Raw genomic sequence first — 26,957 nt, forward strand, 5'->3', positions numbered from 1 at the left:
CCATGACGATTGGTCAGTCAGGGTACATCGACCAAGTGCTGGCAAAGCACCTGGACAAACACACGAAGCCGACCATGGTTCCAATGCAGAGCATACCGGAGGGAACCCTTGTCGCAAGCGCAGCACAACAGAAGGAGTATCCAGTGATTGTTGGCAAGCTGCTCTGGGTTGCCAACAGCACCCGGCCCGACCTTAGTCTCACCATGGGTGTTCTCGCTAGGCACATGTGTGAACCATCGCAGGAGCATTATCAGGCAGCACAAAGGGTCTTACGCTACCTCGAAAGCACAAGGCAGGTTGGATTGGTTTATAGGGCAAGTGAGTCGCAAGAGCCACTGGTTGCACACAGCGATGCAAACTGGGCAAGCGATGCCACCATACAGAGAAGAAGCACATCGGGGTCAGTGGCATTAGTGTATGGGAACCCAGTAGCCTGGAAGTCAGCGACACAAAAATGCGTGTCATTGTCCGCTGTCGAGGCAGAGTTCATTGCAGCCACGGAAGCAACACGTGAGGTGCTCTTCCTCAAGCAGCTGCTACGCTCAATTGGCATTGCCACAGGCACACCGACAGTCTACTCGGACAACACTGGTTGCATACAGGTTAGTAAGGACCCAGCACAGCACTGGAAGCTTAAGCACATCGACACCAAGTATCACTTCGTCCGTAACAACGTACAAGAGGGAAGGGTGCAGATCAAGTATGTAGACACCACAAGAAACTTGGCAGATGTACTCACAAAGCCCATTGGGAGGCAGGCAATGCAGCAAGCAAGATCTGGGCTACACCTGCAAATACCGGCAGCAGTGTATGGAATGGGGTCCCCGAGCTATGCGACAGTGTTGAAGAACGGAGGTCACACCTTGAAGCAACAGCATAATGAACAGGGTACATATGCTGTTGAGGGGGGGAGTTGAAGTAGATAAAGCCACACAAAGCGTGGAGACAGTGAAGGTAGTGCTTACGGCCAAGTAAAAGGCCTGAACATCTTAGCACGGACCACATGTGTCACAACCTACTCAAGGCAAATGCTTTGTTATGCTCCGCAGTCAATGCGGCTCTCCGCCGCTCTTCTTTTGTATATATAGACTCCTAGCTCTCTTGCTCTCTTTCTCTCCTACTACCATCATCAACAAAGACACCTCAACCCCAACCACTGACGAATGACTCCAACACACTGACGAATGACTTCAACTGATTAAGAGTCTGACACTCAACACAATGCCGCCATCGACAAGAGCTGGACAGACGGGAAGGGGTGATGATGATCAAACGACCACAAGCAATGGACAGGAGGAAGGATGGCTCACGCAGGTAGTCAGGATCCTCCAGCTGGCGAACCCAGCACTATCGGCAGAGGAAGCAATAGTACGGGCCATGGGTCTGGTCAACATTAGCAACCAAGCTCCACGCGGGGAGACCGAAAAGATCCCCAAGGACGTATCGAGCTCCATTGCTCACATCAAGAAGCTCAGCGATAGCAATTGGCACACCTGGGAACCCACCTTTATCGACTGCCTCCAGAGAGTGCACAACGCGAAGGAAATCCTGTATGGTACCGTTGTACCCGGGAGCGAGGAATATGATGAAGACCTAGACAAGGCACTTGTGGGCCTCATCCACGCCTGCTGCGATAACAGCCCAGATAGCTGCATCGACACCTATACTGTCAGAGGGGTGGATGAAGAAGTTCAACTTGGTAGCACACTCTATGCCAAACTCAAGAAGGCACTAACACTAAACGACGCTGTAAAGCGAGCAGGACTGCAGGATCGTATCCACACAGTGCGCTTGCACAATCGAGACGTTGTCAGACTAGGCAAGGAACTTGATTCGATCTGGAACGATGCGGCACGCCTCGGAAGGCGTTTCGACGAGGACCTCAAGAAATCAACTCTCTATCGCTGCACGGCTCAAGATTGGTTCTATGCCAACACCATTGATGCACTGAAAACGGCCAGACCAGACTGCAAGTATGACGAAGCCTACCATGCACTGGCCAAGAAACAGCAGGATGGTGAGATCACTGGTCGTATTAGAGGAGCAGCAAGGGTCGCCACAAATGCGGAACAGGGGAGTGCCAACCAGGCGGAGCAAGGACCCAGGGGGAGGCGCGATCCTCGCAATCCCTTGGCCCCTCCAAAGTGCTACGCTTGCGGAGGACCAAATCACATTGCTCGAAATTGCACGAACGCACGAGGCACAAGCGAACCTGTCGCTCGTACGACACAAGAGGTGAACCACTAGGAACTCGGGTGCACCTTTCTAGCAGTCGACAGGGGCGAGCGATCAGCATGCGACACCTGGATCATCGATTCAGGTGCAACCCATCATATGGTAAATGATGAGAGAATGCTGCTCACCTCAACGAACAAGGTCGGCCAAATCAGTACAGCAGGGGATGAAAAGCTTCAGGTGAAGGCTATAGGAGATGCCTCCCTTCGGGTCGGTGAGGCCACCATCCAACTATTGGATGTGCTTTATGTACTGAAACTGAATGCTAACTTATTGTCCGTACAAGGCTTGATCGAGAATGGTGCACGAGTAATCTTTGATGAGTTTGGAACTACCATAAAGCAGAACGATGGTACCCAAGTACAATTCAAAAGGAACAGAAGACAGGGCCACTTCAAAGTGCGAGGACAAGCACTGGCTTTGGAACTGGAGGAAACACGAGATGGCGTCCCAGAGGACAACCAGAACACAGGAAAACTAGATAATGCCCCGGAGGGCAATAAGGACACGAAGCATCGAGACAGCTACCTATGGCATGAGAGGTTCGGACACCCAGGATGAGACAAAACAAGACAAATCCGGGCCCATTACCTAGGTACCGACGAGGAAATGGAACATGAGTCGAAGCACTGCAACGCGTGCAGTCAAGGAAAACAGACTCGAGCACGGATGAGCCAATCAGAGTCGGAAAGAATGGAGGCACCATTAGAGCTGGTACACGTAGACCTGATGACAGATTTCAAAGGACATGCCAACTACCACTACGCACTAGTTGCTGTGGACGACTTCTCCTCTCTGATCTATGTGGAACCACTCTGCACAAAGAGTGCCGCACTCACGGCGCTGAGAAGGTGGATAGCCAGGATGGAACGGGCAACAGACAGGAAACTCAAAACACTCCGCAGCGACAATGGAGGAGAATGGTGCAGCATAGCAGCCGAAGACTGGCAAACTCAAGAGGGTTTTAAGTGGCAAAAGAGCGTCCCGGGGATCAGCGTCCAAAATGGATGGGCGGAGAGAGCAATCAGATCGGTCCAAGAAAAGCTGCGCTCAATGCTGATTGGTCGAGCTTGCCCCAGAGAGTTGTGGCCATATGCAATCACAGCAGCAGCACACGTGATGAACCTTACCCCGTCAGCCACCAAAACCATTCCCCACGAGGCCTTTTATGGAACCACCGCACACAAGCTGGCCCAGCAACTGTGAGTCTTCGGATGCTTGGCATGGGTTCATGTTCAACAGAAGGACCAGCAAGGCAAGCACGGAGCTAGAGCAAAGCCAGCCATCATGATTGGGTATGATGACAAACATAAAGCATGGAAGTTTTGCAACCCGGACCAGCCTGCGTCAATTCAATGGAGCAACTCAGCAACATTCCATGAGGACAAAGGATGGAGTGATCGCCAACAAGAGGCAGTCAGGCCCATGGTGACCATGGAGGTCGAGGAGGAGGGTGTCACGCCAGCCATAGTAGAGGAGGAGACCAGATCAGAGGCCGCAGTGGAGGATCTCCTACCAGCCGTAGACAGCACAGTGGGTGCCGCCAACACAGCAATACTGAACCTGGACCCAATGCTTGGGGAAGCAATGAATGGTGAGGACGCCCAGCTCTGGAAGGAGGCAATACGAAAGGAGCTAGAAGGACTTGAGGCAATGGGGACTTGGGAGGTGGTGCACCAACCACCAGGAGTACCACTTGTGGACTCTAAGGTTGTGCTTCGGCTGAAGCTTGACGCTGATGGTGTACCTGTTAAGCACAAAGCGCGACTGGTTGCAAGGGGCTTCACACAGAGAGAGGGGATCGACTACCAAGAAACCTTCTCTCCAGTAGCACCCCTCGGAGTGATCAGAGCCATCTTAGCACTAGCAGTGCAGAACAACTGGGAGGTACATGCTCTGGACATCACTATGGCTTACTTGAACTCCACGTTAAAGGAAGCAATCTACATGAAGCCGCCAGAAGGATCAGGAGTAGCACCCGGCAAGGTGTACAAGGTAGTCAAGGGCCTATATGGCCTAAAGCAGTCTGGGCGAGAATGGAATCAGGAGTTCGACAGGTCTTTGCAATGCATGGGATTCTTCCAGGTAGAGTGCGCTCCCTGCATCTACACCAAGGGACAGGGTGAAGATATGGCCATTGTGGTCATCTACGTCGATGATACATTAGTCATAGCACCACGGCTGGAAACGGTCCTAAAGGTTAAGAAGCAGATTGGTCAGAGATGGAAGATGGAAGATAGTGGTGAGGTCTCTCACTTCTTGGGCATCAAAATCAGTCGAGACCGTGCGATGCGCACCATGACGATTGGTCAGTCAGGGTACATCGACCAAGTGCTGGCAAAGCACCTGGACAAACACACGAAGCCGACCATGGTTCCAATGCAGAGCATACCGGAGGGAACCCTTGTCGCAAGCGCAGCACAACAGAAGGAGTATCCAGTGATTGTTGGCAAGCTGCTCTGGGTTGCCAACAGCACCCGGCCCGACCTTAGTCTCACCATGGGTGTTCTCGCTAGGCACATGTGTGAACCATCGCAGGAGCATTATCAGGCAGCACAAAGGGTCTTACGCTACCTCGAAAGCACAAGGCAGGTTGGATTGGTTTATAGGGCAAGTGAGTCGCAAGAGCCACTGGTTGCACACAGCGATGCAAACTGGGCAAGCGATGCCACCATACAGAGAAGAAGCACATCGGGGTCAGTGGCATTAGTGTATGGGAACCCAGTAGCCTGGAAGTCAGCGACACAAAAATGCGTGTCATTGTCCGCTGTCGAGGCAGAGTTCATTGCAGCCACGGAAGCAACACGTGAGGTGCTCTTCCTCAAGCAGCTGCTACGCTCAATTGGCATTGCCACAGGCACACCGACAGTCTACTCGGACAACACTGGTTGCATACAGGTTAGTAAGGACCCAGCACAGCACTGGAAGCTTAAGCACATCGACACCAAGTATCACTTCGTCCGTAACAACGTACAAGAGGGAAGGGTGCAGATCAAGTATGTAGACACCACAAGAAACTTGGCAGATGTACTCACAAAGCCCATTGGGAGGCAGGCAATGCAGCAAGCAAGATCTGGGCTACACCTGCAAATACCGGCAGCAGTGTATGGAATGGGGTCCCCGAGCTATGCGACAGTGTTGAAGAACGGAGGTCACACCTTGAAGCAACAGCATAATGAACAGGGTACATATGCTGTTGAGGGGGGGAGTTGAAGTAGATAAAGCCACACAAAGCGTGGAGACAGTGAAGGTAGTGCTTACGGCCAAGTAAAAGGCCTGAACATCTTAGCACGGACCACATGTGTCACAACCTACTCAAGGCAAATGCTTTGTTATGCTCCGCAGTCAATGCGGCTCTCCGCCGCTCTTCTTTTGTATATATAGACTCCTAGCTCTCTTGCTCTCTTTCTCTCCTACTACCATCATCAACAAAGACACCTCAACCCCAACCACTGACGAATGACTCCAACACACTGACGAATGACTTCAACTGATTAAGAGTCTGACACTCAACACAATGCCGCCATCGACAAGAGCTGGACAGACGGGAAGGGGTGATGATGATCAAACGACCACAAGCAATGGACAGGAGGAAGGATGGCTCACGCAGGTAGTCAGGATCCTCCAGCTGGCGAACCCAGCACTATCGGCAGAGGAAGCAATAGTACGGGCCATGGGTCTGGTCAACATTAGCAACCAAGCTCCACGCGGGGAGACCGAAAAGATCCCCAAGGACGTATCGAGCTCCATTGCTCACATCAAGAAGCTCAGCGATAGCAATTGGCACACCTGGGAACCCACCTTTATCGACTGCCTCCAGAGAGTGCACAACGCGAAGGAAATCCTGTATGGTACCGTTGTACCCGGGAGCGAGGAATATGATGAAGACCTAGACAAGGCACTTGTGGGCCTCATCCACGCCTGCTGCGATAACAGCCCAGATAGCTGCATCGACACCTATACTGTCAGAGGGGTGGATGAAGAAGTTCAACTTGGTAGCACACTCTATGCCAAACTCAAGAAGGCACTAACACTAAACGACGCTGTAAAGCGAGCAGGACTGCAGGATCGTATCCACACAGTGCGCTTGCACAATCGAGACGTTGTCAGACTAGGCAAGGAACTTGATTCGATCTGGAACGATGCGGCACGCCTCGGAAGGCGTTTCGACGAGGACCTCAAGAAATCAACTCTCTATCGCTGCACGGCTCAAGATTGGTTCTATGCCAACACCATTGATGCACTGAAAACGGCCAGACCAGACTGCAAGTATGACGAAGCCTACCATGCACTGGCCAAGAAACAGCAGGATGGTGAGATCACTGGTCGTATTAGAGGAGCAGCAAGGGTCGCCACAAATGCGGAACAGGGGAGTGCCAACCAGGCGGAGCAAGGACCCAGGGGGAGGCGCGATCCTCGCAATCCCTTGGCCCCTCCAAAGTGCTACGCTTGCGGAGGACCAAATCACATTGCTCGAAATTGCACGAACGCACGAGGCACAAGCGAACCTGTCGCTCGTACGACACAAGAGGTGAACCACTAGGAACTCGGGTGCACCTTTCTAGCAGTCGACAGGGGCGAGCGATCAGCATGCGACACCTGGATCATCGATTCAGGTGCAACCCATCATATGGTAAATGATGAGAGAATGCTGCTCACCTCAACGAACAAGGTCGGCCAAATCAGTACAGCAGGGGATGAAAAGCTTCAGGTGAAGGCTATAGGAGATGCCTCCCTTCGGGTCGGTGAGGCCACCATCCAACTATTGGATGTGCTTTATGTACTGAAACTGAATGCTAACTTATTGTCCGTACAAGGCTTGATCGAGAATGGTGCACGAGTAATCTTTGATGAGTTTGGAACTACCATAAAGCAGAACGATGGTACCCAAGTACAATTCAAAAGGAACAGAAGACAGGGCCACTTCAAAGTGCGAGGACAAGCACTGGCTTTGGAACTGGAGGAAACACGAGATGGCGTCCCAGAGGACAACCAGAACACAGGAAAACTAGATAATGCCCCGGAGGGCAATAAGGACACGAAGCATCGAGACAGCTACCTATGGCATGAGAGGTTCGGACACCCAGGATGAGACAAAACAAGACAAATCCGGGCCCATTACCTAGGTACCGACGAGGAAATGGAACATGAGTCGAAGCACTGCAACGCGTGCAGTCAAGGAAAACAGACTCGAGCACGGATGAGCCAATCAGAGTCGGAAAGAATGGAGGCACCATTAGAGCTGGTACACGTAGACCTGATGACAGATTTCAAAGGACATGCCAACTACCACTACGCACTAGTTGCTGTGGACGACTTCTCCTCTCTGATCTATGTGGAACCACTCTGCACAAAGAGTGCCGCACTCACGGCGCTGAGAAGGTGGATAGCCAGGATGGAACGGGCAACAGACAGGAAACTCAAAACACTCCGCAGCGACAATGGAGGAGAATGGTGCAGCATAGCAGCCGAAGACTGGCAAACTCAAGAGGGTTTTAAGTGGCAAAAGAGCGTCCCGGGGATCAGCGTCCAAAATGGATGGGCGGAGAGAGCAATCAGATCGGTCCAAGAAAAGCTGCGCTCAATGCTGATTGGTCGAGCTTGCCCCAGAGAGTTGTGGCCATATGCAATCACAGCAGCAGCACACGTGATGAACCTTACCCCGTCAGCCACCAAAACCATTCCCCACGAGGCCTTTTATGGAACCACCGCACACAAGCTGGCCCAGCAACTGTGAGTCTTCGGATGCTTGGCATGGGTTCATGTTCAACAGAAGGACCAGCAAGGCAAGCACGGAGCTAGAGCAAAGCCAGCCATCATGATTGGGTATGATGACAAACATAAAGCATGGAAGTTTTGCAACCCGGACCAGCCTGCGTCAATTCAATGGAGCAACTCAGCAACATTCCATGAGGACAAAGGATGGAGTGATCGCCAACAAGAGGCAGTCAGGCCCATGGTGACCATGGAGGTCGAGGAGGAGGGTGTCACGCCAGCCATAGTAGAGGAGGAGACCAGATCAGAGGCCGCAGTGGAGGATCTCCTACCAGCCGTAGACAGCACAGTGGGTGCCGCCAACACAGCAATACTGAACCTGGACCCAATGCTTGGGGAAGCAATGAATGGTGAGGACGCCCAGCTCTGGAAGGAGGCAATACGAAAGGAGCTAGAAGGACTTGAGGCAATGGGGACTTGGGAGGTGGTGCACCAACCACCAGGAGTACCACTTGTGGACTCTAAGGTTGTGCTTCGGCTGAAGCTTGACGCTGATGGTGTACCTGTTAAGCACAAAGCGCGACTGGTTGCAAGGGGCTTCACACAGAGAGAGGGGATCGACTACCAAGAAACCTTCTCTCCAGTAGCACCCCTCGGAGTGATCAGAGCCATCTTAGCACTAGCAGTGCAGAACAACTGGGAGGTACATGCTCTGGACATCACTATGGCTTACTTGAACTCCACGTTAAAGGAAGCAATCTACATGAAGCCGCCAGAAGGATCAGGAGTAGCACCCGGCAAGGTGTACAAGGTAGTCAAGGGCCTATATGGCCTAAAGCAGTCTGGGCGAGAATGGAATCAGGAGTTCGACAGGTCTTTGCAATGCATGGGATTCTTCCAGGTAGAGTGCGCTCCCTGCATCTACACCAAGGGACAGGGTGAAGATATGGCCATTGTGGTCATCTACGTCGATGATACATTAGTCATAGCACCACGGCTGGAAACGGTCCTAAAGGTTAAGAAGCAGATTGGTCAGAGATGGAAGATGGAAGATAGTGGTGAGGTCTCTCACTTCTTGGGCATCAAAATCAGTCGAGACCGTGCGATGCGCACCATGACGATTGGTCAGTCAGGGTACATCGACCAAGTGCTGGCAAAGCACCTGGACAAACACACGAAGCCGACCATGGTTCCAATGCAGAGCATACCGGAGGGAACCCTTGTCGCAAGCGCAGCACAACAGAAGGAGTATCCAGTGATTGTTGGCAAGCTGCTCTGGGTTGCCAACAGCACCCGGCCCGACCTTAGTCTCACCATGGGTGTTCTCGCTAGGCACATGTGTGAACCATCGCAGGAGCATTATCAGGCAGCACAAAGGGTCTTACGCTACCTCGAAAGCACAAGGCAGGTTGGATTGGTTTATAGGGCAAGTGAGTCGCAAGAGCCACTGGTTGCACACAGCGATGCAAACTGGGCAAGCGATGCCACCATACAGAGAAGAAGCACATCGGGGTCAGTGGCATTAGTGTATGGGAACCCAGTAGCCTGGAAGTCAGCGACACAAAAATGCGTGTCATTGTCCGCTGTCGAGGCAGAGTTCATTGCAGCCACGGAAGCAACACGTGAGGTGCTCTTCCTCAAGCAGCTGCTACGCTCAATTGGCATTGCCACAGGCACACCGACAGTCTACTCGGACAACACTGGTTGCATACAGGTTAGTAAGGACCCAGCACAGCACTGGAAGCTTAAGCACATCGACACCAAGTATCACTTCGTCCGTAACAACGTACAAGAGGGAAGGGTGCAGATCAAGTATGTAGACACCACAAGAAACTTGGCAGATGTACTCACAAAGCCCATTGGGAGGCAGGCAATGCAGCAAGCAAGATCTGGGCTACACCTGCAAATACCGGCAGCAGTGTATGGAATGGGGTCCCCGAGCTATGCGACAGTGTTGAAGAACGGAGGTCACACCTTGAAGCAACAGCATAATGAACAGGGTACATATGCTGTTGAGGGGGGGAGTTGAAGTAGATAAAGCCACACAAAGCGTGGAGACAGTGAAGGTAGTGCTTACGGCCGAGTAAAAGGCCTGAACATCTTAGCACGGACCACATGTGTCACAACCTACTCAAGGCAAATGCTTTGTTATGCTCCGCAGTCAATGCGGCTCTCCGCCGCTCTTCTTTTGTATATATAGACTCCTAGCTCTCTCGCTCTCTTTCTCTCCTACTACCATCATCAACAAAGACACCTCAACCCCAACCACTGACGAATGACTCCAACACGCTGACGAATGACTTCAACACCGTGCTCTTGCTCGGCAGAAGGGTATCGAATTGCCCGTCTCAAGGCAACGTTGGAGCGATCCTTTATATAGTCTTTGACCTTGCTCCCCTTCCATTGTAGCCCGGCTCGGTCTCATCCCATTGTAAGCCATCATCATGTCTTTTGCCAAATTCGCCAAATCGCTTCCTCCCTCTCTCAGCCTTGCAGGTCGCACCGCCCTCGTCACCGGCTCCTCCTCCGGCATCGGTAGACAGGTGGCCCTCCATCTTGCCCGCACGGGCGCCAAAGTCCTCTGCACCGACCTCCAACCTGAACCTCTTGGCGCTCAGAAAGTCCCCTCCGAAGGCTCCCGTCACATCCCCACCCATGAGCTCATCAACAGACTTGGTGGCTCCGCCGACTTCCACCATCTCAACGTCACTTCTCAATCTGACTTTGAATCAGCCATCGACAAAGCGGTCTCCTTCTCGGACGAGTCACGTTTAGACTACCTAATCAATAACGCTGGTATCACTCACTTCTCCGGTGGCATCGCAAATGAAGACCTCCATCTACTCGAAAAGATGATGCAGATCAATATCAAAGGTGTTTGGCTTGGCACCAAACTTGCTGTTCAACAGATGCTTAAGCAGGACCCCATTCCTTTCCCTGCAGACCTGGAAGAAGATTTGGATAGCTTCGACCCTACTAGCCCCTCCGTACCCCTACGCGCTCCCTATTCCCAACAAGAAGGATCACCCATCCCCACCGTCGGCAGAAACAAGCAAGACAAAGGAGCCAGAGGTTCCAGAGGCTCGATTATCCAAATCGCATCAATTCACGGCTTAATCGGCGGTCCCTCAGAACCTGCATACTGCGCAACTAAAGGTGCAGTCGTCAACCTAACAAGGCAAGTAGCATGTGACTATGCTCCACACAGGATCAACGTCAATGCTATCTCACCTGGTTATCTCACCGGAACAGCAATGGTCGCTGATATCAACCCCGAGTTGGCTGATCAGAGAAGAACCTACTGGCCACACCAGGGTTCAGCCAGAGATGTGGCACATGGTGTCCTCTTCTTTACTAGAGATGCTCCTTGGTGTACTGGTAGCATTTTACCTATCGATGGTGGTACCACTGCTCGCTAAACCCCTCATTTCTACTCGCACTTACTCAATCACATCACATCAAGCCATGGTATGGACACAGCTTACAATTTGCAAAAGTCTGAACAAAGTGTGTGTGTGTGTGTATGTGTGTGTGTGTGTATATGTGTGTGAATAATACATCCGAAAGTTCCCATCCTTCATTTTACTTTCCACTTCCCCAATTCGCCAGACCAGCCAAGCCCACACCAACTGGCATATCTCCCGTCGCTCCTCCCTGTTGCTGTCCTCCTGGCTGCTGTGCTCCCGCACCATGTTGCCCCTGCGGCTGTTGCTGAGGAAAACCCAATCCCGTCCCAAAACCTCCTGCACCATTCATCAACCCCATCATCTGCTGCATCTGTCCCAACCCTGTTCCTCCAGCACCATAATTCATCATTCCACTTCCAAACTGTCCTCCTCCCATCCCCATACCTTGCATCGCCGCCAATGCTGCAGCTGTAGCCTGAGCATTGTTTGCAGCTGCGAACCCAGTGTTGTTGTTGTTCATCATCGGTAGACCGAACCCAGCACCTGCACCAGCAGCCCCGTTGAAGGCAAGTTGACCTTGCATTTGTGGGAATAGTCCTGCCATAGCTGCTTGTTGCAGTTGCTGTTGCGTGAGTTGGCCTGTTACGAGTTGTTGTTGTAATTGCTGCTGGAGTTGTTGTTGTTGTTGTTGTTGTTGTTGTTGTTGTTGTTGTTGTTGTTGTTGTTGTTGTTGTTGTTGTTGCTGCTGCTGCTGCTGCTGTTGCTGTTGCTGTTGCTGTTGCTGTTGCTGTTGTCGTGGTTGAGAAGGGATCGAACGATGCACAGGAGTAGGTGTGGACTGGACGGATGGAGTAGCACTGCCGAGAATCGGTGTTCCTTGAACCGCTGCCGCTGCAGCAGCCAGATCTGCACCGTTGGCAGCAGGAACAGCAGCTGCGTTAGCTGTTGCGCCCTTCTTATCGGCCGCTTTTGCAAGAGTCTTCTTCTTACCCGCACTAGCCGGTGCTGCAGGCGTAGCAGCCGCAGCAGCTGAGCCAGCCGGTTTCTTACCAGCCGTCTTCTTTGGCGACCCTTTCTTGTCTTTATCCGGACTACCTGGTGCATCAGCACCATTGGCTCTGCCATTCTTAGCAGGACTCTTCTCAGCACTTGCCGCCGCCGCTGCCTCTTCCTTCTGCTTCTTCTTACTCTTCCCCTTTGCGCCCTTTGTAACAGGCACCGCAGCGGCAGCTTCCTTCTCCTTCTCTTCTCGCTCTGCTTTCTCTTTTTCTTCTTTCTCCTTGCGTTCCTTCTCCTCGCGTTCCTTCTTAGTGAGCTTCTTCTTCGACTTCTTAGCAGCTGCAGCGGCCGCAGCGGCTTCCTCTTCGGCTTTCTTCTTTGCAGCTTCTGCGGCAGCGGCTGCTTCGGCTTCTTCTCTTTCGCGCTGAGCCTTCTTCTTCTTCTTGGATGCGGGCTTCTTGGTAGTAGAAGTGTTGGCTGCGTCTGTGGTGTCGTCTCTGTCGCTTGTCTTTGCTGAGTCTTTGTCCGATTTGCCGTTGGCAGGAGCAGCACCGTTCGCAACGGGAGCTCCGGCTCCTGGCATCCCACCTCCCAAAGCAGCATTTCTGCCCATCCTCCACCTCTCGATGAATCCCATTCGTCCGAAAGTCGGGACAAATGCAGTTGCCGCAGCAGCAGAGGAAGGTTCACCCTGAGCCCCTGCACCTGCAGCAGCGCCGACTGCAGACCCTGGTCGAGGACCGACATTGGCACTGGGCAATGCATTCTGGTGTCCGTGCTGCATAAGACGCATGATCTTCTCCCGACGCTGACGATTTGTTTCCTCTTTCTCCATCTCGATCGAATTTGCGCCTCTCTTTTTCGCCGACCGGTATGGCGAGTCTTGTGAGGGATAATATGCGGATGGAAGTGCTGTAGAGCTGAGCATGAGGTTGGCTATGCGTGTTGCTTGCGGATCTGGTGTCAGACAGAGAGGCGGGGCGGTAAGAGCGAGGATCTTTGCTTCCACTTGAAGCGCTTCTTGATCGCTCCAAATGCCTCCAGTCATGTCGTCGAGCATTTTGATGTCCGCCCAGAGTGTCTCTGATGTGGGGTGGAGGACGATACGATAGATCTCCACACCACCTAGCCCGCTCGTGCGCGGATCGGACGACCCTATGCCGCCCAGAAGCTTGCGTGCGCCATATCGACCACCTTCTTGTAAATAGAAGAGGCTAGATGCAAGACCGCTGTCCGAGTCTAGTCCGAGCCGGTTACTCGCATCTCGGCCATGACCGACTACAGCTGCACTCATGTTGTGCAGCTCGCCTGGTCCCAGTGGTGAGGCGGAGGCAGCAGCATGACTGCGGTGATCATGCACGTCAACGAGTAAGCAGCCTTCAAAGAATTGAACTCCGGATTCGGTGAGGACGTCTATTAGATCTGCGGGCACTTTCTGATCGCGGATGCAGCCGAGGAAGGCTTTGACTGGCGAGTCGAAGAGGAACATGCCATTTTGACGTTCGAAGCGGAAATGATTATTGTGCAAGTGCAATATAAGTGACGGCTTGTCTTTTCGATGTCGTCGAAGAATCTGGCGTGTTGTGCGTGAAGTGTTGTACACCGACGCTGTTGTCGCCATGGTGAGGAGAATCTATCTCGGGCGCCCAGGTTAGCACCGGTGTTGAGATCCAGTGAATAGACGAGGTATGTTTTCAGCAAAAAGTGCTGTAGATATTGTCTATAGCATCGGACCGTCTAGGCGCGGAGCCTCGTCGTTTGCGCTGTGTATCTGTTGTCGCTAAGAGTCTTGCATCGAGACGCCGGCGACCTAATGGCGACCTAATGGCGACCTAATGGCGACCTAATGTTGACAGACTTGGAGCCAAATTGAGATCGAGCCGAGTTGTACACGTTAGCCTCGACGCAATGGTGAACGTGAGATCGACGTGCGGAAAAGAGCGTGAGATTTCTTCGAGCTTCCGGCGAGGGGTTTGAGTGTTGGTCGAAGCCGGTATGATGATGATGATGATGATGATGATGATGATGATGATGATGATGATGATGATGATGATGATGATGATGGTTGAGGATGATTGGCAAGCTGCAGAAACGCTTTCGCTCCAAAACTGTTGACATTCGGACGCGTTTTCCGAGAGCCGAGAAATCAAATGTGATTATATAATCCACTGTCATCCCCATTGCCGGCAAAGCTTTCCTCCACACCTGCGGCTCACCTTTCACTTTATGCATCTGTCCTTACACCATCATACAAGCACCAAGCCGAGGCTGGACACAGAGCAACATGTCGGCGGTAGCATGCTCTTCCAGCCGTTCGATATACAGCGCTGCCACGCGCCCAATAGCTTCCAGCTCTTCAGCAAGACTCACCTCGACCTCATCCTCTTCGGTCCGAGCTCGCACAATATCAGACACCACCCAATCTAAGGAGGACCTCCAACTAAGCCTCGCACTGATCAAACCCTCCGTCTGCTCCTACCAACCAGACGTATCTGCCATCCTCAAAGAGATCAAACAATCTGGACTCAATGTCGCCCGTAGCAAACGACTCTTCTGGACATCCTCTGAAGCTCATGCATTCTACGCCGAACATCGCGGCCGCTTTTACTACGACCGTCTCATTATCGGTATGATTTCCGGTCCATCCCTTGCACTCGCCCTCTACGGTCCTAATGCGATAAAGGAATGGCGAGCCATGCTTGGACCCACCAAAGCATACCGCGCTAAATGGGAAGACCCGCAATGCCTTCGTTCAAGATATGGACTGGGCGATACAAGGAATGGTTTTCATGGATCAGATTCGCCAGAGTCAGCGGCGAGAGAGTTGGGACTGGTGTTCGATGGATGGGATACGAATTGGTGGCTGGCAAGAGAACAGGCCAAGTTGTCGACGGATGCGGATGGCAAGTTGAATCCGCTCGGGTTTTGAGCTCAGCAGTTTCGTCGCTCATTGTATGATATGAGAGAGATCTGGCACAGTTTTCGGCGAGAGAGCAATTTAAACACCAGCCAATACAGTCATAGATCCCATGTTACAGATTGCGAGCAAAGACCACTAAGAGTACAACCACATCAATGAATGACTGCCATGAGAAGCCCGACACTACGCCGAACGATACGCCCTGGGATCTTTCATGATCCTCAACGAAGAAAGCCTGCCGACTCGCAACTCATCCTCTTCATACCCTTCTTGGCCGTCCACGGACTCATGTTGATCCTCCTCCCCACCTAGATCATCATCTTCACTACTTGTACGCATGACCCTGCCCGCAGCCAACTTCCCAAACAACCCTCCGGCAAGATCGCCTTTGGTCGGCGCAGTGCTGTTGCGGCCTTTCTTGGCGCGTAATGCCTCGATCTTGTCCTCTGTCCCTGTACTAATGGCCAATCCTTCTTCGTTGGCAAGATGCAAAAGACAAATGAAGCAAAAGGACGTTGAGATCTCCTCCATCTTGTCTTGTGTATACGCCTTCTGCAGACCCGAAAGGACGGACTGGAAGGTCTTGACGGTACCTGCTGCCTCTGTCGCGTTCGATGCCATCGACTCATCGCTGTCGGCTTCAGCCACAGCAGCAGCTACCTTGGCTGCCATCTCTGCCGGATCCTCAGAAGTGGTACCAAAGATGCCGAGCTCTTTCCAGATGTTCTCTTTGAGCTTCTTGACATCGACACGCTTGGCTTTTTTGGCATAGTTGACGTATTCGGGCTTGACGCGGTTGAGTGCTTGCAATGTCTGGGTGAGTTCCTCATCCTCTGCATCGCCGCCGACGGTCGCGTTAGCAGGTGAGTCATCCAGACCACCAAGATCACCGCCATTGGCATCGTAGCCGTCATCAGCATCGTGGAAGAATTGCGTGTCGAAGGGCATACCTCCATCAGAACCTCCCATCTCATCAGCATCGGCATCAGCATCGCCCCAAAGCGGTGCGTCTGCACCGAAGCCACCAGCGCCTCCTTGCTGTCCCTTGCGTCGCATGTTGATGGCCACACGAGGCTTAAGGAAGAGTCGCAGGAGCTGTTTCGAGTTGAAATGGCGATCTTCTGGCAGTAGGTAAGCATCGGCTGTGGAGGATGCAGCAAGACTGGACATCTTGTTGCGAGCGTTGAAGGGCAAGGTGATGGAAGCGGCCTGCTTGGGTTGCTCGAATAGCTCCTTGACGTCGACGGCGCCTTGTTCCGATTCAAAGTCGATGACGAAAGGCTCTTTGCCCTTCTTGCCCTCCTTGCGGTTGCTTGCTGCTGCCTGAGCGGCGGCGGTGCCGGCAGCTGCACCAAGACCTAATGGTCCGGTCGCGGCAACTCGGGATAGCTTCCAGTGCTCGGGACCGGCCCAGTTGCGCATGAGACGACGGTCAAAGTAGTCAAACAGGTCGCTGCCGTTCTCGCCGTCTGCGCCGTCGACAGCACCAGACTCTGGATTGAAGGCCATGGCCATGACCAGCTCAGACGAAGGCCCAGCGGAAGGGTCGAAGGGACCATAGCCTTGAACGTTGCCAGTGGTACCGTCAAGGACGACGGGACCTGCATGGTGCAAGGCAGGTGCACTGTCAAGCGCATCGAAGAAGTCGTTGCCGTCATCGTCGTCATTGTCCATTGCGCCACGCATGTCGGCGCCGAAGAAGTCGACATCAGCTGCAGCGCCGTCCATGAGAGGGTTGACGTCGTCCTGGAAGTCGGCGCCAAGATACTCTTCGGATTGAGCCGGCATGCCGCTAGAGGTTGGTCGATCGTAGTAAGTGTCGGCTTGGGTTGCGCTGTAAAAAGTCTGCTGGTTAAACTCGTCGAGACCAACACCAAAAGGCGTGTCGTCGTCCTTAGAGAAACGGAAGTTGCAGAGAGTCGGGCAGAGAACGCGACGCGCAAGGAGCGAGTTGACGTCTTCCGGGGTACCGTCGCCGTTGCTCATCTCTTCGGAGCGCATCCACTTGGTGGCAAGCTTGGAAAGGTCGACGAGCTCGGTTTGATCTTGCTCGGCTGCTGCAGGAGAAGGGGTGTCGAGAGGTTGATTGCCCTCGCCATCCTCACCGACGTCGAGCATCTTGCCGATATCCTCCTCGCTGCCAACACCAGCTACATCACTGGCGTCAAAGATGACGGCCATAGACGGATCAACACCGAGATGGTTCATCAACAGACCACTGGCACCACCCTCGTCAAAGTCGGCGGATGTCTTCTTGAAGAGTGGGTCGACAGTGAACTCGAGGTCATACTTTTTGATCTGAATGTGGCCGAAGGTCTTAGCTAAGGTGGCTTCCTTGTTCCTCTTTCGCTTTCGTGTTGAGGTGCCGGTGGCGTCCTCGTCATCATCGTCATCAGCTTCATGGTCGCCGTGTTCATTGCCACGTCTGTCCTTGCGAGAGGCCTGGTCAATGTCGTCTTGCAAGCCTGAGAGAAGCTTGCCGGTCTCGACGACGACTGAATCGACACGGGATGTCCAAACCTTGACACATCCATCAAGCGTGCATGATGCTTTCTGGAAGTTGATACTGCCATCACCGCTGTCGTTTCGAAGGAGGGACATATCGTGGAAGTAGTCGATGAGTGCAAAGGACCAGGTGTTGGTGGAATTGATCTTATTGTCGGTGGCCATCTTCATCCATTCTTCGAAGCTGGAAGTGTCTACGCGCAAAGAAGCTGGAGCAGGAGCTGTACTGTTCGGGTCGCTCGCTGAGCCTGCGCTGGAAGCAGGATTGGCAGACTGACCGCGAGGAGGCATGATGGAAGAGGCATCAGAGACAGCGTGCGATCTGGCTAAGGCTGCAACACGCAAGTTTTGGAAGGCAAGAGAAGTGTTGCCTCCTGCCATGAGCATGGAAGCATTAGGATTGGATCGTGCCAAGATGGAGCGGTTGGCGTTGTTAGATGCAGAGGGTTGACGGCTGGCTGGTTGCGAAGGAGGTCGAGACATTGATTTGGACTGAGCGCCAGAAGGTTTACGCGAGTTGCTTTGGCGATGATTGTTCTCTTGCTCTTCATCGTAGCTATCGCTGCCCTCTTCTTCATTATGCTCGTCTTCCTCGGCAATGTCATCATCCTCATCGAAGCGGCCGCGGTGCTTGGCGGATGCTGAGCGCGATCTGGAAGAAGATGAGCTGGAAGAAGAGACTTTCTTAGAGGAAGACGAGGAAGATTTGCCGGCAAGCGAGGCCTTAGTGCTGGAGAAGGAGGCCGAGATGGAGCGGTTGGCAGCACGCGAGTCCTCGAGCGGTGCTCGTGAGGAAGAGGAGGAAGATGTTCGAGATGGCATGTCTGCTAGGATCTAGTGCCTGAGCAGAGTCGATCGTTGTATGATTGCAAGAGTATGATTGCAAGAGTATGTTTGCAAGAGTATGTTTGCAAGAGTATAATTGCAAGAATCCTTTGACTTGCTCGAAGAGGAGAGCACACTCGCGGTCGGCTGAGCGCCAGAAGAAGAGCAAGAGGCGCCGTGCAGTGATGTTTGTGGCAGCGGAAGATGTGAAGGTGAGGATGATGGAGATGGTGAAGAAGAGCAACGCTCTCGATGTCGACGACGACAATGGAAAAGCCAGTCAATCAACCAAAAGTGTTGGTCTCTACGGGGTTTTTTTGGTGGTTTTTTTTGGTTTTTTTTTGTTTTTTTTTTGGTTTTTTTTGGTTTTTTTTGGTTTTTTTTTGGTTTTTTTTGGTTTTTTTTGGCTGAGTCGACTTTCTTGATTGACAGACTGACAGGCAGCGAGCGAGTGAGCGAGAAAGGCTCGAGTTGGCAGCAGAGTCGATCAAGAACGCGTGTCTGTTTGTATTCAGGCCAAATTGCGCATCTGGCGACGAGAGAGTGTTGCGTTCAGTCTCATTTTGTTTATTTCGCGTCGTGTGGTCATCACGTGATTTGTTTGGCCAGATTGGTTAGATCTAACAAATTGATCCGATCCAACCAATTGATCCGATCTAACAAATTGGTCAGATCTAACATATTAGACTTGGAGCTCTCCAATGTGTTGGTCACTCCGGTCAGCTCTCTGGACTGAAGCGACCATCACCTGACCAAGACAGTCTGCACAGATCTCAGGACAGCGGTGATGAAGGGATCTATGCTGATGTGAAGCAAACTAAAAGTACAAGACAAATAATGCCAAAGAGAGGGTGTGCTCCTGAAGTGATCTGTGTGGCTGCTGGCACTGAATGCGATGGAGGATTACCAACATCTCTACTTGTTGTTGATTTACTTGTTGTTGATCTACTTCTTGTTGAGATTCTTCTTGTTAAGATTCTTCTTGTTGTCATGCGCATCACCATCAGCGGCCTTGTTCATGATGGTCAAAGGACCACCTTTGGATGCACGGCTGACCATCTCCTGCTCGATCCTTGCCGTAATGGCTCCGGTCTGCTGTCGCTTTGTCTTGGCTGCCTGAACTGCAGCTTTCTTCTTCGGCGCAATGACACGAGCTGGATTGAAAAGCAAAGAGAAGGCTCTATGTCAGCATTCTAGCTCCCATCCAATCTCGGACGAGGAGAAGATTTGTCAGAAACAAGAGAATCTTACGACCACGCTTAGGGCCAGTCTTAGTCTGGCTGCTCGACTTCTTTGGCGAAGCAGCCTTCTTGGGCTTGGCTGGCTTGAATCCTTGCGCCATCCTGATTGCTCCTCGGGGTTCGTGTTCGAGTGTCGCTCCAAGAGATGGTGGCAAGAGCACAAGCAGACAAGTCGACAAAAAGCAGACAGAAAGGCGAAATTTTCACGGATCCATAAAACGAAATTCCATCAAAAATAGAGGCTGCAAAAAGACAAGAGAAATTCCTGAAATGCTCACAAGCTTCTCAAAGGCTCTACAAAGAACATGGCTCGGTGCCTCTTGCCACCACCATCTCGTTGCTCAGCTATCCATTCAAACATCAGGCCCCAAGAGCATTCTCCAACGCACCTCTCCAACGCACCTCTCCAACGCACCTCGTCCAAGGAAAGAGCCCTTCTCCGCCTCACAGTGCCTTGGACAATTCGAGTCCAGCTCTTCGTCCCCTTACCGCGAGCACATACCTCAAGATGGGCAAAGACAAGGACAAGCTAAAAGTCGAGGATGAGGAGCAAACGTCGGATGCAGATCCACCATACTTCTATTGCCGTCGCAACCCTACCATCCCTCGTCAGGACCAACCAAGACCGTACGCCTTCCTGCAACGCATTCTTAGTGAACATCCTATCCGAACCGACCATGTTGACGAGTACGGCGGTATTGACGACCTCGGCACTTCCCTCAGTGCTCCTCTCAACAATGTCAATATCAGTGATCAGTCCGTCTCAATAGCTGTACAAGCAGGCTCCGGTGCCATTGCTGCTGTTCAGAATGGCCTCAACTTGCGAGAAGCAGCCAACACATTAGCAGAGACATCCCTATCACCCGAGACTCACACTCTCAACGGAGAGGCTACAGCAGAATCAGCGACAACAAATGCCAATCATGCCTCTACCGAGAAGGCAGGCGTGGAAGAAGAGCTGCCATGGTTTTCCCAACTATCGGCGTATCCACAACTACGATCTGCTGGTATCCCTCTCGTGCCAGATGATGCCTCCTCAAGTAAAGTCGGCTCCAAGAAGCGTCAAAGTACCGCAGTTCCCTCTTCAGCCGCCATAAATGGTCTTCATGGCAACTCAAGACCAAGTTCTTCTTCTTCTTCTTCTTCTTCTTCATCGGCAGCACTACTCAATACAACTTCCGCTCCGCTGTCTCGCGTCACATCGTCAACGACCGCCTCAGTAGCGACGATGGAGGCATTGCATCGAAGCGGTTCACCAGCCTCGCTCTCAGAAGCTGTAGCTCGAACGCAAAAGACGAACGCTAGCCTAGCCATTCCATTGACCTCGACACTCTCATCGACAGGCTCGATAGCATCCAACATAAGTTCAGCCACACTACCACCAGATTCCAGAGTCGCAGCTGGATCTCTCAACACAATACCCATGCCAGCCGGCTCCACAGCCAGCATAGCGACAGCACCTCGCATCAGCCCTTCATCTTTATCTAGCTTACCGCTTGCTGGAGCATCATCCGCCAATGCTTCAACAGCTCCTGACTTCCAAGAAGATCTCCTGCCACCAGACAACTTTGCCATGGTTAATTCTCACGTCTATCGATCCTCCTTCCCTAAAAAGAAACATTTCCCCTTTCTTCGCACTCTCGCTCTTCGCTCCGTTCTTACTCTGATCCTGGAAGAATATCCAGAGACTAACTCTCAGTTCCTTGACCAAAACGGGATCACCTTTTTCCAATTCGGTATTCCCGGTAACAAGGAACCTTTTGTCTCCATTCCAACCGACAAGATCACCGCCGCACTCACAACCATCCTCGATCGTCGCAATCATCCCATCCTCATCCACTGCAACAAAGGCAAACATCGCACAGGCTGTCTGATTGGATGTTTGAGAAAACTGCAACAGTGGAGTCTGACAACAATCTTCGACGAATATAGAAGGTTTAGTTGGCCAAAGAGTCGAAGCATGGATCAAGAGTTTATTGAATTGTACGATGAAAGATCTGTTTGGAGAGATATTCATCTTCCCTGGTTACCAAAATGGTCAGTGTTGCCCTTGGCGAGTTTGAATTTGCATAATAGTAAAGGCAGGAAGGTGATTGACATTGAGGATCAGTTGGATGGCGGTGGTAATCAACCAGAAGGAGAGGCGGATCGAGATGAGCCGTATCAAGACTCTTTGTCGATTTGGAGAGGCATGTAACCTTGCTTCACGCTCAATTTGTCACAAGCAATATACCCACACACTCACACCATATCACAATTGAAGATCAAGCGCTATCTCAGTGCTGAGTGGTGTGATCTATTCACTCTTCTGCCGCTTCCTTCGGTCCCGATCTTCTGCTGGTTTAGCTGCTGCCGTGGGATCTTTCGTCTTCTTTCCCTTGTCTCCCTTCGATGGTGGAGGAGGTGGACGTTGATCAAAAGGCACAATCCCACCTTTTTCCCATTCACCTTTCAACCAAGCCTTACACTCTTCCTCTTTGTCCACCCCTCCCTGTGCGGCTGGCTGATCATACTGCCAAGCTAGCACAAAAGTCTGAATCTGTGAGATCAACCTCGGATGACAGTTCAGCGTTGCCGTAACAGCATTGCCATCCAATACTGGCTTTTCATCTGCCCTTTCGATCAAGCCCCATTGCTTGATCAGTTGCCAGAACTGACCGTACTCCCTTGCCAACACAACAACTCGATCCTGAACGGCGTCGAGCGTGCTTGAGTCGTGCTTGAACCCGGCCTCACCTCCTTGCTGCTGCCAAATGACAAGAACTTCCGAGATGAATGAGAGAAGCAAAGCTGGCTCCGGTCGAAGCTGTAACAATCCGTTCGAGACGTGCGGGTTCCTTAGTAAAAGTCCTAGGCGTGACTTGACACTGAGTCTTGGTGCAAGATGCAGGATGTCGTCCAGCGCTTCTGACTCTGCTCCCTGCTGTGTTTGTTCGGAGCACAGTACCTTTCGTCCGAGCGGTAGAAGCTCTAAACATCGATGCAAGGAGGCAACAGGCTCTTTGAGTGTCTTTGTGCCCAACTTGAGTCCGTTGGCAATCACGCTTTCGCCAGCCCAAGCAAACTTGTTCTTCTTCTCCTCATAGATCAAGTGCCGTAAGGGGAGTAGTGCGACTGAGATCCATAGCCTTCTACGTTCTTCGGATGTCAACGAGGCGCTGGACCAGCCCGAGAGAAGATCGACAGGTAGTGCCTCAAATACAGCCTTAGGTAGCGGAGATGCTGGAATGGCAGAGAATGCATGAGAGAGTTCTGAATTGGAGGCTTCGCTGCGGCCATCTGCGATGCGGAGGCTGTCCATCGCGACCGGCTGGTGGGATGAAGAAGCGTCTTCCTGTGCTTTACCGCTCAGAATGGCGTCCAACAAACGAGCTGCGTTGAGAGCGACAGAGTCCGATGCAGGTTCTCCTAGCTCCTTTAGTGAATTTGAATCGGATGCAGTGTAAAGCTTGCCCGTAGCTGGTGCTGGGTGGAAGACGAGAGGGAAGAGCTCTAGACGATGCAGCTCGAAGAGGGCAAGCAAAGGATGTGGGCCTTTGATCATCTTATCAACCTCGATGCCGATTCTTTCTCTCGACACTTTATTGATCAATGCTTCTCGAATCAGGTCTCTGCCATGCTCCACACCTTGACCTGCTTGCGAGACTCTTGGATCATCGCTGCTGGCAAGTTGCGTAAGGCTTGACTCTCCCTCCTGCTGCGCACCAGCACCGGTGAGACAACGGATGATGGTTGGATGCAGCTCGTATGCGAATCGACTTGAAAAGCGGACACACCGCAGTACTCTGAGCGGATCATCCAGGAACGTCGTCAGCGGCGGTAATGGAGTTCGTATCAATCCGCTCGCCAAGTCCTGCAGGCCCAAGCCGGTATGATCCTCCACCTGCCTTGTATGCACGTTGTAGAGCAACGAGTTGATTGTGATATCGCGACGTTCCGCATCTTCCTTCGGTGTTCCGAAAGTCATCGTTGGAATCCTCGACCCGAGATCATATGTCTCTTTCCTGAGGTTGACAAAGTCAAGCGAGAGCCCTAGGAGACGGGCAGTAGCCGTTTCGAGGTTCTTACTCTGCTCTGGGTTGGCGGCGATCTTGCCGATGCGGCCCATTTCAGAGCCTTCATCTTGAAAGAAAGGCGACTGTGCCAGCGGTGATGCTGCGAAAGAGGGTGTTGATAGGTAGTGCTTGAGATGCAGAGCAAAAGCATTGCCTGTCAGTGTGGAGAGTGTGATGTCGAGGTCGTCCGAGTCGCGGGAGAGGAGCTTATCCCGCACCCAGCCGCCGGCGATGCGTGCTTCGCATGGAGTCAAAGAATTGCCACTTGGTGGTGTAGAGTCGACACCTTCAATCTCGGGCCGCTCGCGGTGGATGTATGAGCAAGTCTGGTCGAGAAGTTGACAGATGGCTTCCTCTTGCTCGGTCAACTGGATTTGAGCATCTTTCCTCATGGTGAGCTTCGTTCTGAGCTGCAGGGTAAGAGTCAATGACAGAGATCGGGCTGCCGTTCTCGATGCTAGTGGAGGACTTGAAAGTGCGGAGGTGGTCGTAGCCGAAAGCAGTCGATGTCGAGTCAGAGTGCGAATGTAAGTCAAAGACATGCCATGCAGGCCCAGCCGCTGGCCATCGAGGACTGGCTTTTTGTCGAGAGGTCAATGGCGAGCGCTCTTAGCTGTGTAGCAATAGATCGGTGTCTGTGCTACAAGGCTCGTTGCCTACCTCTTGAAGTTGTCGGGTATACAGATGATGGTAAAGGTAAAGTAGGACAAGTGACAGGTGACGAAAAGAGCTTTGGCCTCCAACGTCAGAAAGCAAATCCACTCGTGCGGTAGAAAGGAGCAAACCGAGTCACGTGGAGCGCACGTTCCATCTATAACTGTATCTGCAAGTGCAACTTCCACCACCATCGTCTTGCAGCAACTTTACTCGTTCCCATTTGCCACCTTCAGACCTCACACAGATTACATACGCGAGGTAGCTAGAGGTACAACTCAGCCGCCTAGCAGTATCCAAGATGCCGCCCAAAGCAGCTGTTGAAGACTTCGACGATGACTTCGAGGTACGTTTGCACTCACTCATACCACAAACTGCTCGGTTGTAACAAGCGGCAAAACTCTGACCGTCGGTGTTCCTTACTTTCTTCTGTGATGCAGTTCGACCTCCCAAGTGTCACATCTCCCGGCGTAGCGCAGTGGCAAGCGCAAGCTGGTGCACCTCAGGCCGACCAAATGGCTGCGTTCCAGAAGATGATGCAGCAGATGGGTCAAGCTCCTGCTTCCGGCGACTTTGGCGCCACTCGACCTCCTGCAGGTCTCGACGTAGCCAGCGCCAGTGGCTCCAAGGGCAAAGAAGATGGCGAGCACAAGAAGTGGGTTAGCATCTACCCGATCTACTTGGACGCCAAGCGCCACTATCGCAAAGGTTGCCGACGAGTTGCCTACGACAAGGCCAGTCCCTTCCCCACTCAACTCTGGATCGCAAAAGCCGTCGGTCGTCTTCAGCTTAGATATGCTCAGGAACCCTACAAGACTCACCCGCAGGACTGGGAGAACCCGGGTCGTGTCAAAGTGCACCTCTTCAACGAAGACGGTAGTCCCGTCGACAGCCGATTTCCAAGTAAGAAGCATCTTTTCGATGCGATTGCAGAGACCATTCAGCCCAACTGCGGAGGCAAGCCACCTGCGATCGAGCCACGGAAGAAACGCGTTCGACCTTGGACCATCAAGAAGCAAGCTCTTGCTGAAAATGCTCAAGCCGCTGCATCTGGCTCCACCACGGCCGCTGACGCCAACGCAAGTTCATCCAAGCCGAACAAGAAGAAGGCTGCCACTGCTTCCGGCAATAGCACTGCTGGCGCCTGGAAGCCTACTCTGACCCAAGAGCAGCGCAAACAGATACTCGCAGCTAAACGCGACCCTAACCCCAACCCAATCCGAGAAAGACTCGCAAAGATCCGCTATCCTCCCACACTTGAGGCACGTCTTCCACCACACTCGCCAGCGATCGAAGGTGGATTACTCAACATGAATTTGGCTGAAGCTATGGGCGGTATGCCACCTGGTATGCCTGGTGCCGATGCACTTGGTGGTCTCGGAGGCATGTTGGGAGGCATGGGACTAGGCGGAGATGATGACGAGCAAGAGGAGCAAGAGGCACAAGATGAGACAGCGGGTAAGAAGAAGGATCCAATGAACCCTCTCAACCTCGGACGTAGACAAAGGAAGAAGGTGGTTCGTATTGGTCGTTGAAAGGGTCCATTCGACCGATGCGACCCGGCGCTCGCAAAGTAATGCAGACACATGCAATCAAATCATCCAGCTATGCAGATGCTCACCATCTTCGACCCATCCTGCGTGGCTCGGATTGAAGTGAGAGCTGGAAGATCGGTGATAGCCGCACCGCGTGACTTGACGCAAAGTCTGTTTCTATCCTTGCGATTCAGACAACTGCTCGCAGCAAGAGACGCTCACCAGCAGCAAATAAACCTGTGGCCGTCAGCTTATCCTTCTCCGGCACCAACTTGGACCCTGCCTCGATCGGAGTCTTTGAAGTAAGAAGTCTGACTGAGACGTGACATGTTCGTGACAACTAACTTGATCGTACCCACAAGGCCTGCTTCACGGTAGAGGCAATATAGCATAAAGCTACTCCATACATCATCTGCGGCCATAGAACCTTGAAAGCACCGCATCCCGTCCGATCTGCGAAGTTAAGCAAGGTATCGCCTAGTCAGTACTGCGGTGGGGGACCACGCGGGAATCCTAGGTGCTGCAGTTTTCTTTTTTCTTTTTTCTTTTTTCTTTTTTTCTTGTCCCACTTGTTTTTGGTCTCTTGCTCTTTTCGTCATGATGGTCCAATGTGTATTGGTATAACAGGTTGAGTTGCCGACGGAACCAGCATGAAGAGCTTTTTCATGGCAAGAGGAGTCGAGACAGTTCAAAAGCCGGAAAACGGCGAAAAGAAGAAGATGCAAGAGTGCCGGGTGACGTCGACACGAGTGTTCGATGCAACGGAAATGAGAACACCGACACAGTCAGGTCTGCCAGGACCAAGAGATCGAACCAAGGCAGTGTCTCTGCTTCTGTGCTGCATATTGCTGACAGATGAGACAAGA

General features: G+C 52.3%; 8 protein-coding genes and 1 non-coding gene across 9 annotated transcripts; 5 read left to right on the forward strand and 4 right to left on the reverse strand.

Annotated features, from left to right (window-relative positions):
* Positions 1–10,394: 10,394 nt before the first annotated feature.
* UHO2_04713 (uncharacterized protein) lies at positions 10,395–11,369 on the forward strand (the record flags this gene model as incomplete). Its single annotated transcript, XM_041554529.1, has 1 exon — positions 10,395–11,369. One exon carries the CDS (start codon positions 10,395–10,397, stop codon positions 11,367–11,369), a length of 975 nt encoding a protein of 324 aa, XP_041410463.1.
* A 163-nt stretch (positions 11,370–11,532) lies between these two features.
* On the reverse strand, positions 11,533–13,977 carry UHO2_04714 (uncharacterized protein; the record flags this gene model as incomplete). Its single annotated transcript, XM_041554530.1, has 1 exon — positions 11,533–13,977. The coding sequence occupies one exon, from the start codon at positions 13,975–13,977 to the stop codon at positions 11,533–11,535; it is 2,445 nt and encodes an 814-aa protein (XP_041410464.1).
* A 663-nt stretch (positions 13,978–14,640) lies between these two features.
* Positions 14,641–15,285, forward strand: UHO2_04715 (uncharacterized protein; the record flags this gene model as incomplete). The annotated part of the gene is made up of 1 exon (XM_041554531.1): positions 14,641–15,285. The coding sequence occupies one exon, from the start codon at positions 14,641–14,643 to the stop codon at positions 15,283–15,285; it is 645 nt and encodes a 214-aa protein (XP_041410465.1).
* A 174-nt stretch (positions 15,286–15,459) lies between these two features.
* Positions 15,460–18,603, reverse strand: UHO2_04716 (uncharacterized protein; the record flags this gene model as incomplete). The annotated part of the gene is made up of 1 exon (XM_041554532.1): positions 15,460–18,603. The coding sequence occupies one exon, from the start codon at positions 18,601–18,603 to the stop codon at positions 15,460–15,462; it is 3,144 nt and encodes a 1,047-aa protein (XP_041410466.1).
* A 948-nt stretch (positions 18,604–19,551) lies between these two features.
* Positions 19,552–19,948, reverse strand: UHO2_04717 (related to UPF0390 protein UM03986; the record flags this gene model as incomplete). The annotated part of the gene is made up of 2 exons (XM_041554533.1): positions 19,552–19,760; positions 19,858–19,948. The coding sequence occupies 2 exons, from the start codon at positions 19,946–19,948 to the stop codon at positions 19,552–19,554; spliced, it is 300 nt and encodes a 99-aa protein (XP_041410467.1).
* Positions 19,949–20,355: 407 nt separating this feature from the next.
* Positions 20,356–22,044, forward strand: UHO2_04718 (uncharacterized protein; the record flags this gene model as incomplete). Its single annotated transcript, XM_041554534.1, has 1 exon — positions 20,356–22,044. The coding sequence occupies one exon, from the start codon at positions 20,356–20,358 to the stop codon at positions 22,042–22,044; it is 1,689 nt and encodes a 562-aa protein (XP_041410468.1).
* A 99-nt stretch (positions 22,045–22,143) lies between these two features.
* Positions 22,144–24,294, reverse strand: UHO2_04719 (uncharacterized protein; the record flags this gene model as incomplete). Its single annotated transcript, XM_041554535.1, has 1 exon — positions 22,144–24,294. The coding sequence occupies one exon, from the start codon at positions 24,292–24,294 to the stop codon at positions 22,144–22,146; it is 2,151 nt and encodes a 716-aa protein (XP_041410469.1).
* A 563-nt stretch (positions 24,295–24,857) lies between these two features.
* On the forward strand, positions 24,858–26,091 carry UHO2_04720 (uncharacterized protein; the record flags this gene model as incomplete). The annotated part of the gene is made up of 2 exons (XM_041554536.1): positions 24,858–24,902; positions 24,997–26,091. The coding sequence occupies 2 exons, from the start codon at positions 24,858–24,860 to the stop codon at positions 26,089–26,091; spliced, it is 1,140 nt and encodes a 379-aa protein (XP_041410470.1).
* Positions 26,092–26,505: 414 nt separating this feature from the next.
* Positions 26,506–26,620, forward strand: UHO2_10174. Its single transcript, XR_005960682.1, has one exon. It is a non-coding gene; the product is annotated as a ribosomal RNA (ribosomal RNA).
* The last annotated feature ends 337 nt before the right edge of the window (positions 26,621–26,957 follow it).

The sequence above is a fragment of the Ustilago hordei genome (genome assembly GCF_900519145.1).
Source record: "Ustilago hordei strain Uho2 genome assembly, contig: UHO2_contig_10, whole genome shotgun sequence".
NCBI lineage: Eukaryota > Fungi > Basidiomycota > Ustilaginomycetes > Ustilaginales > Ustilaginaceae > Ustilago > Ustilago hordei.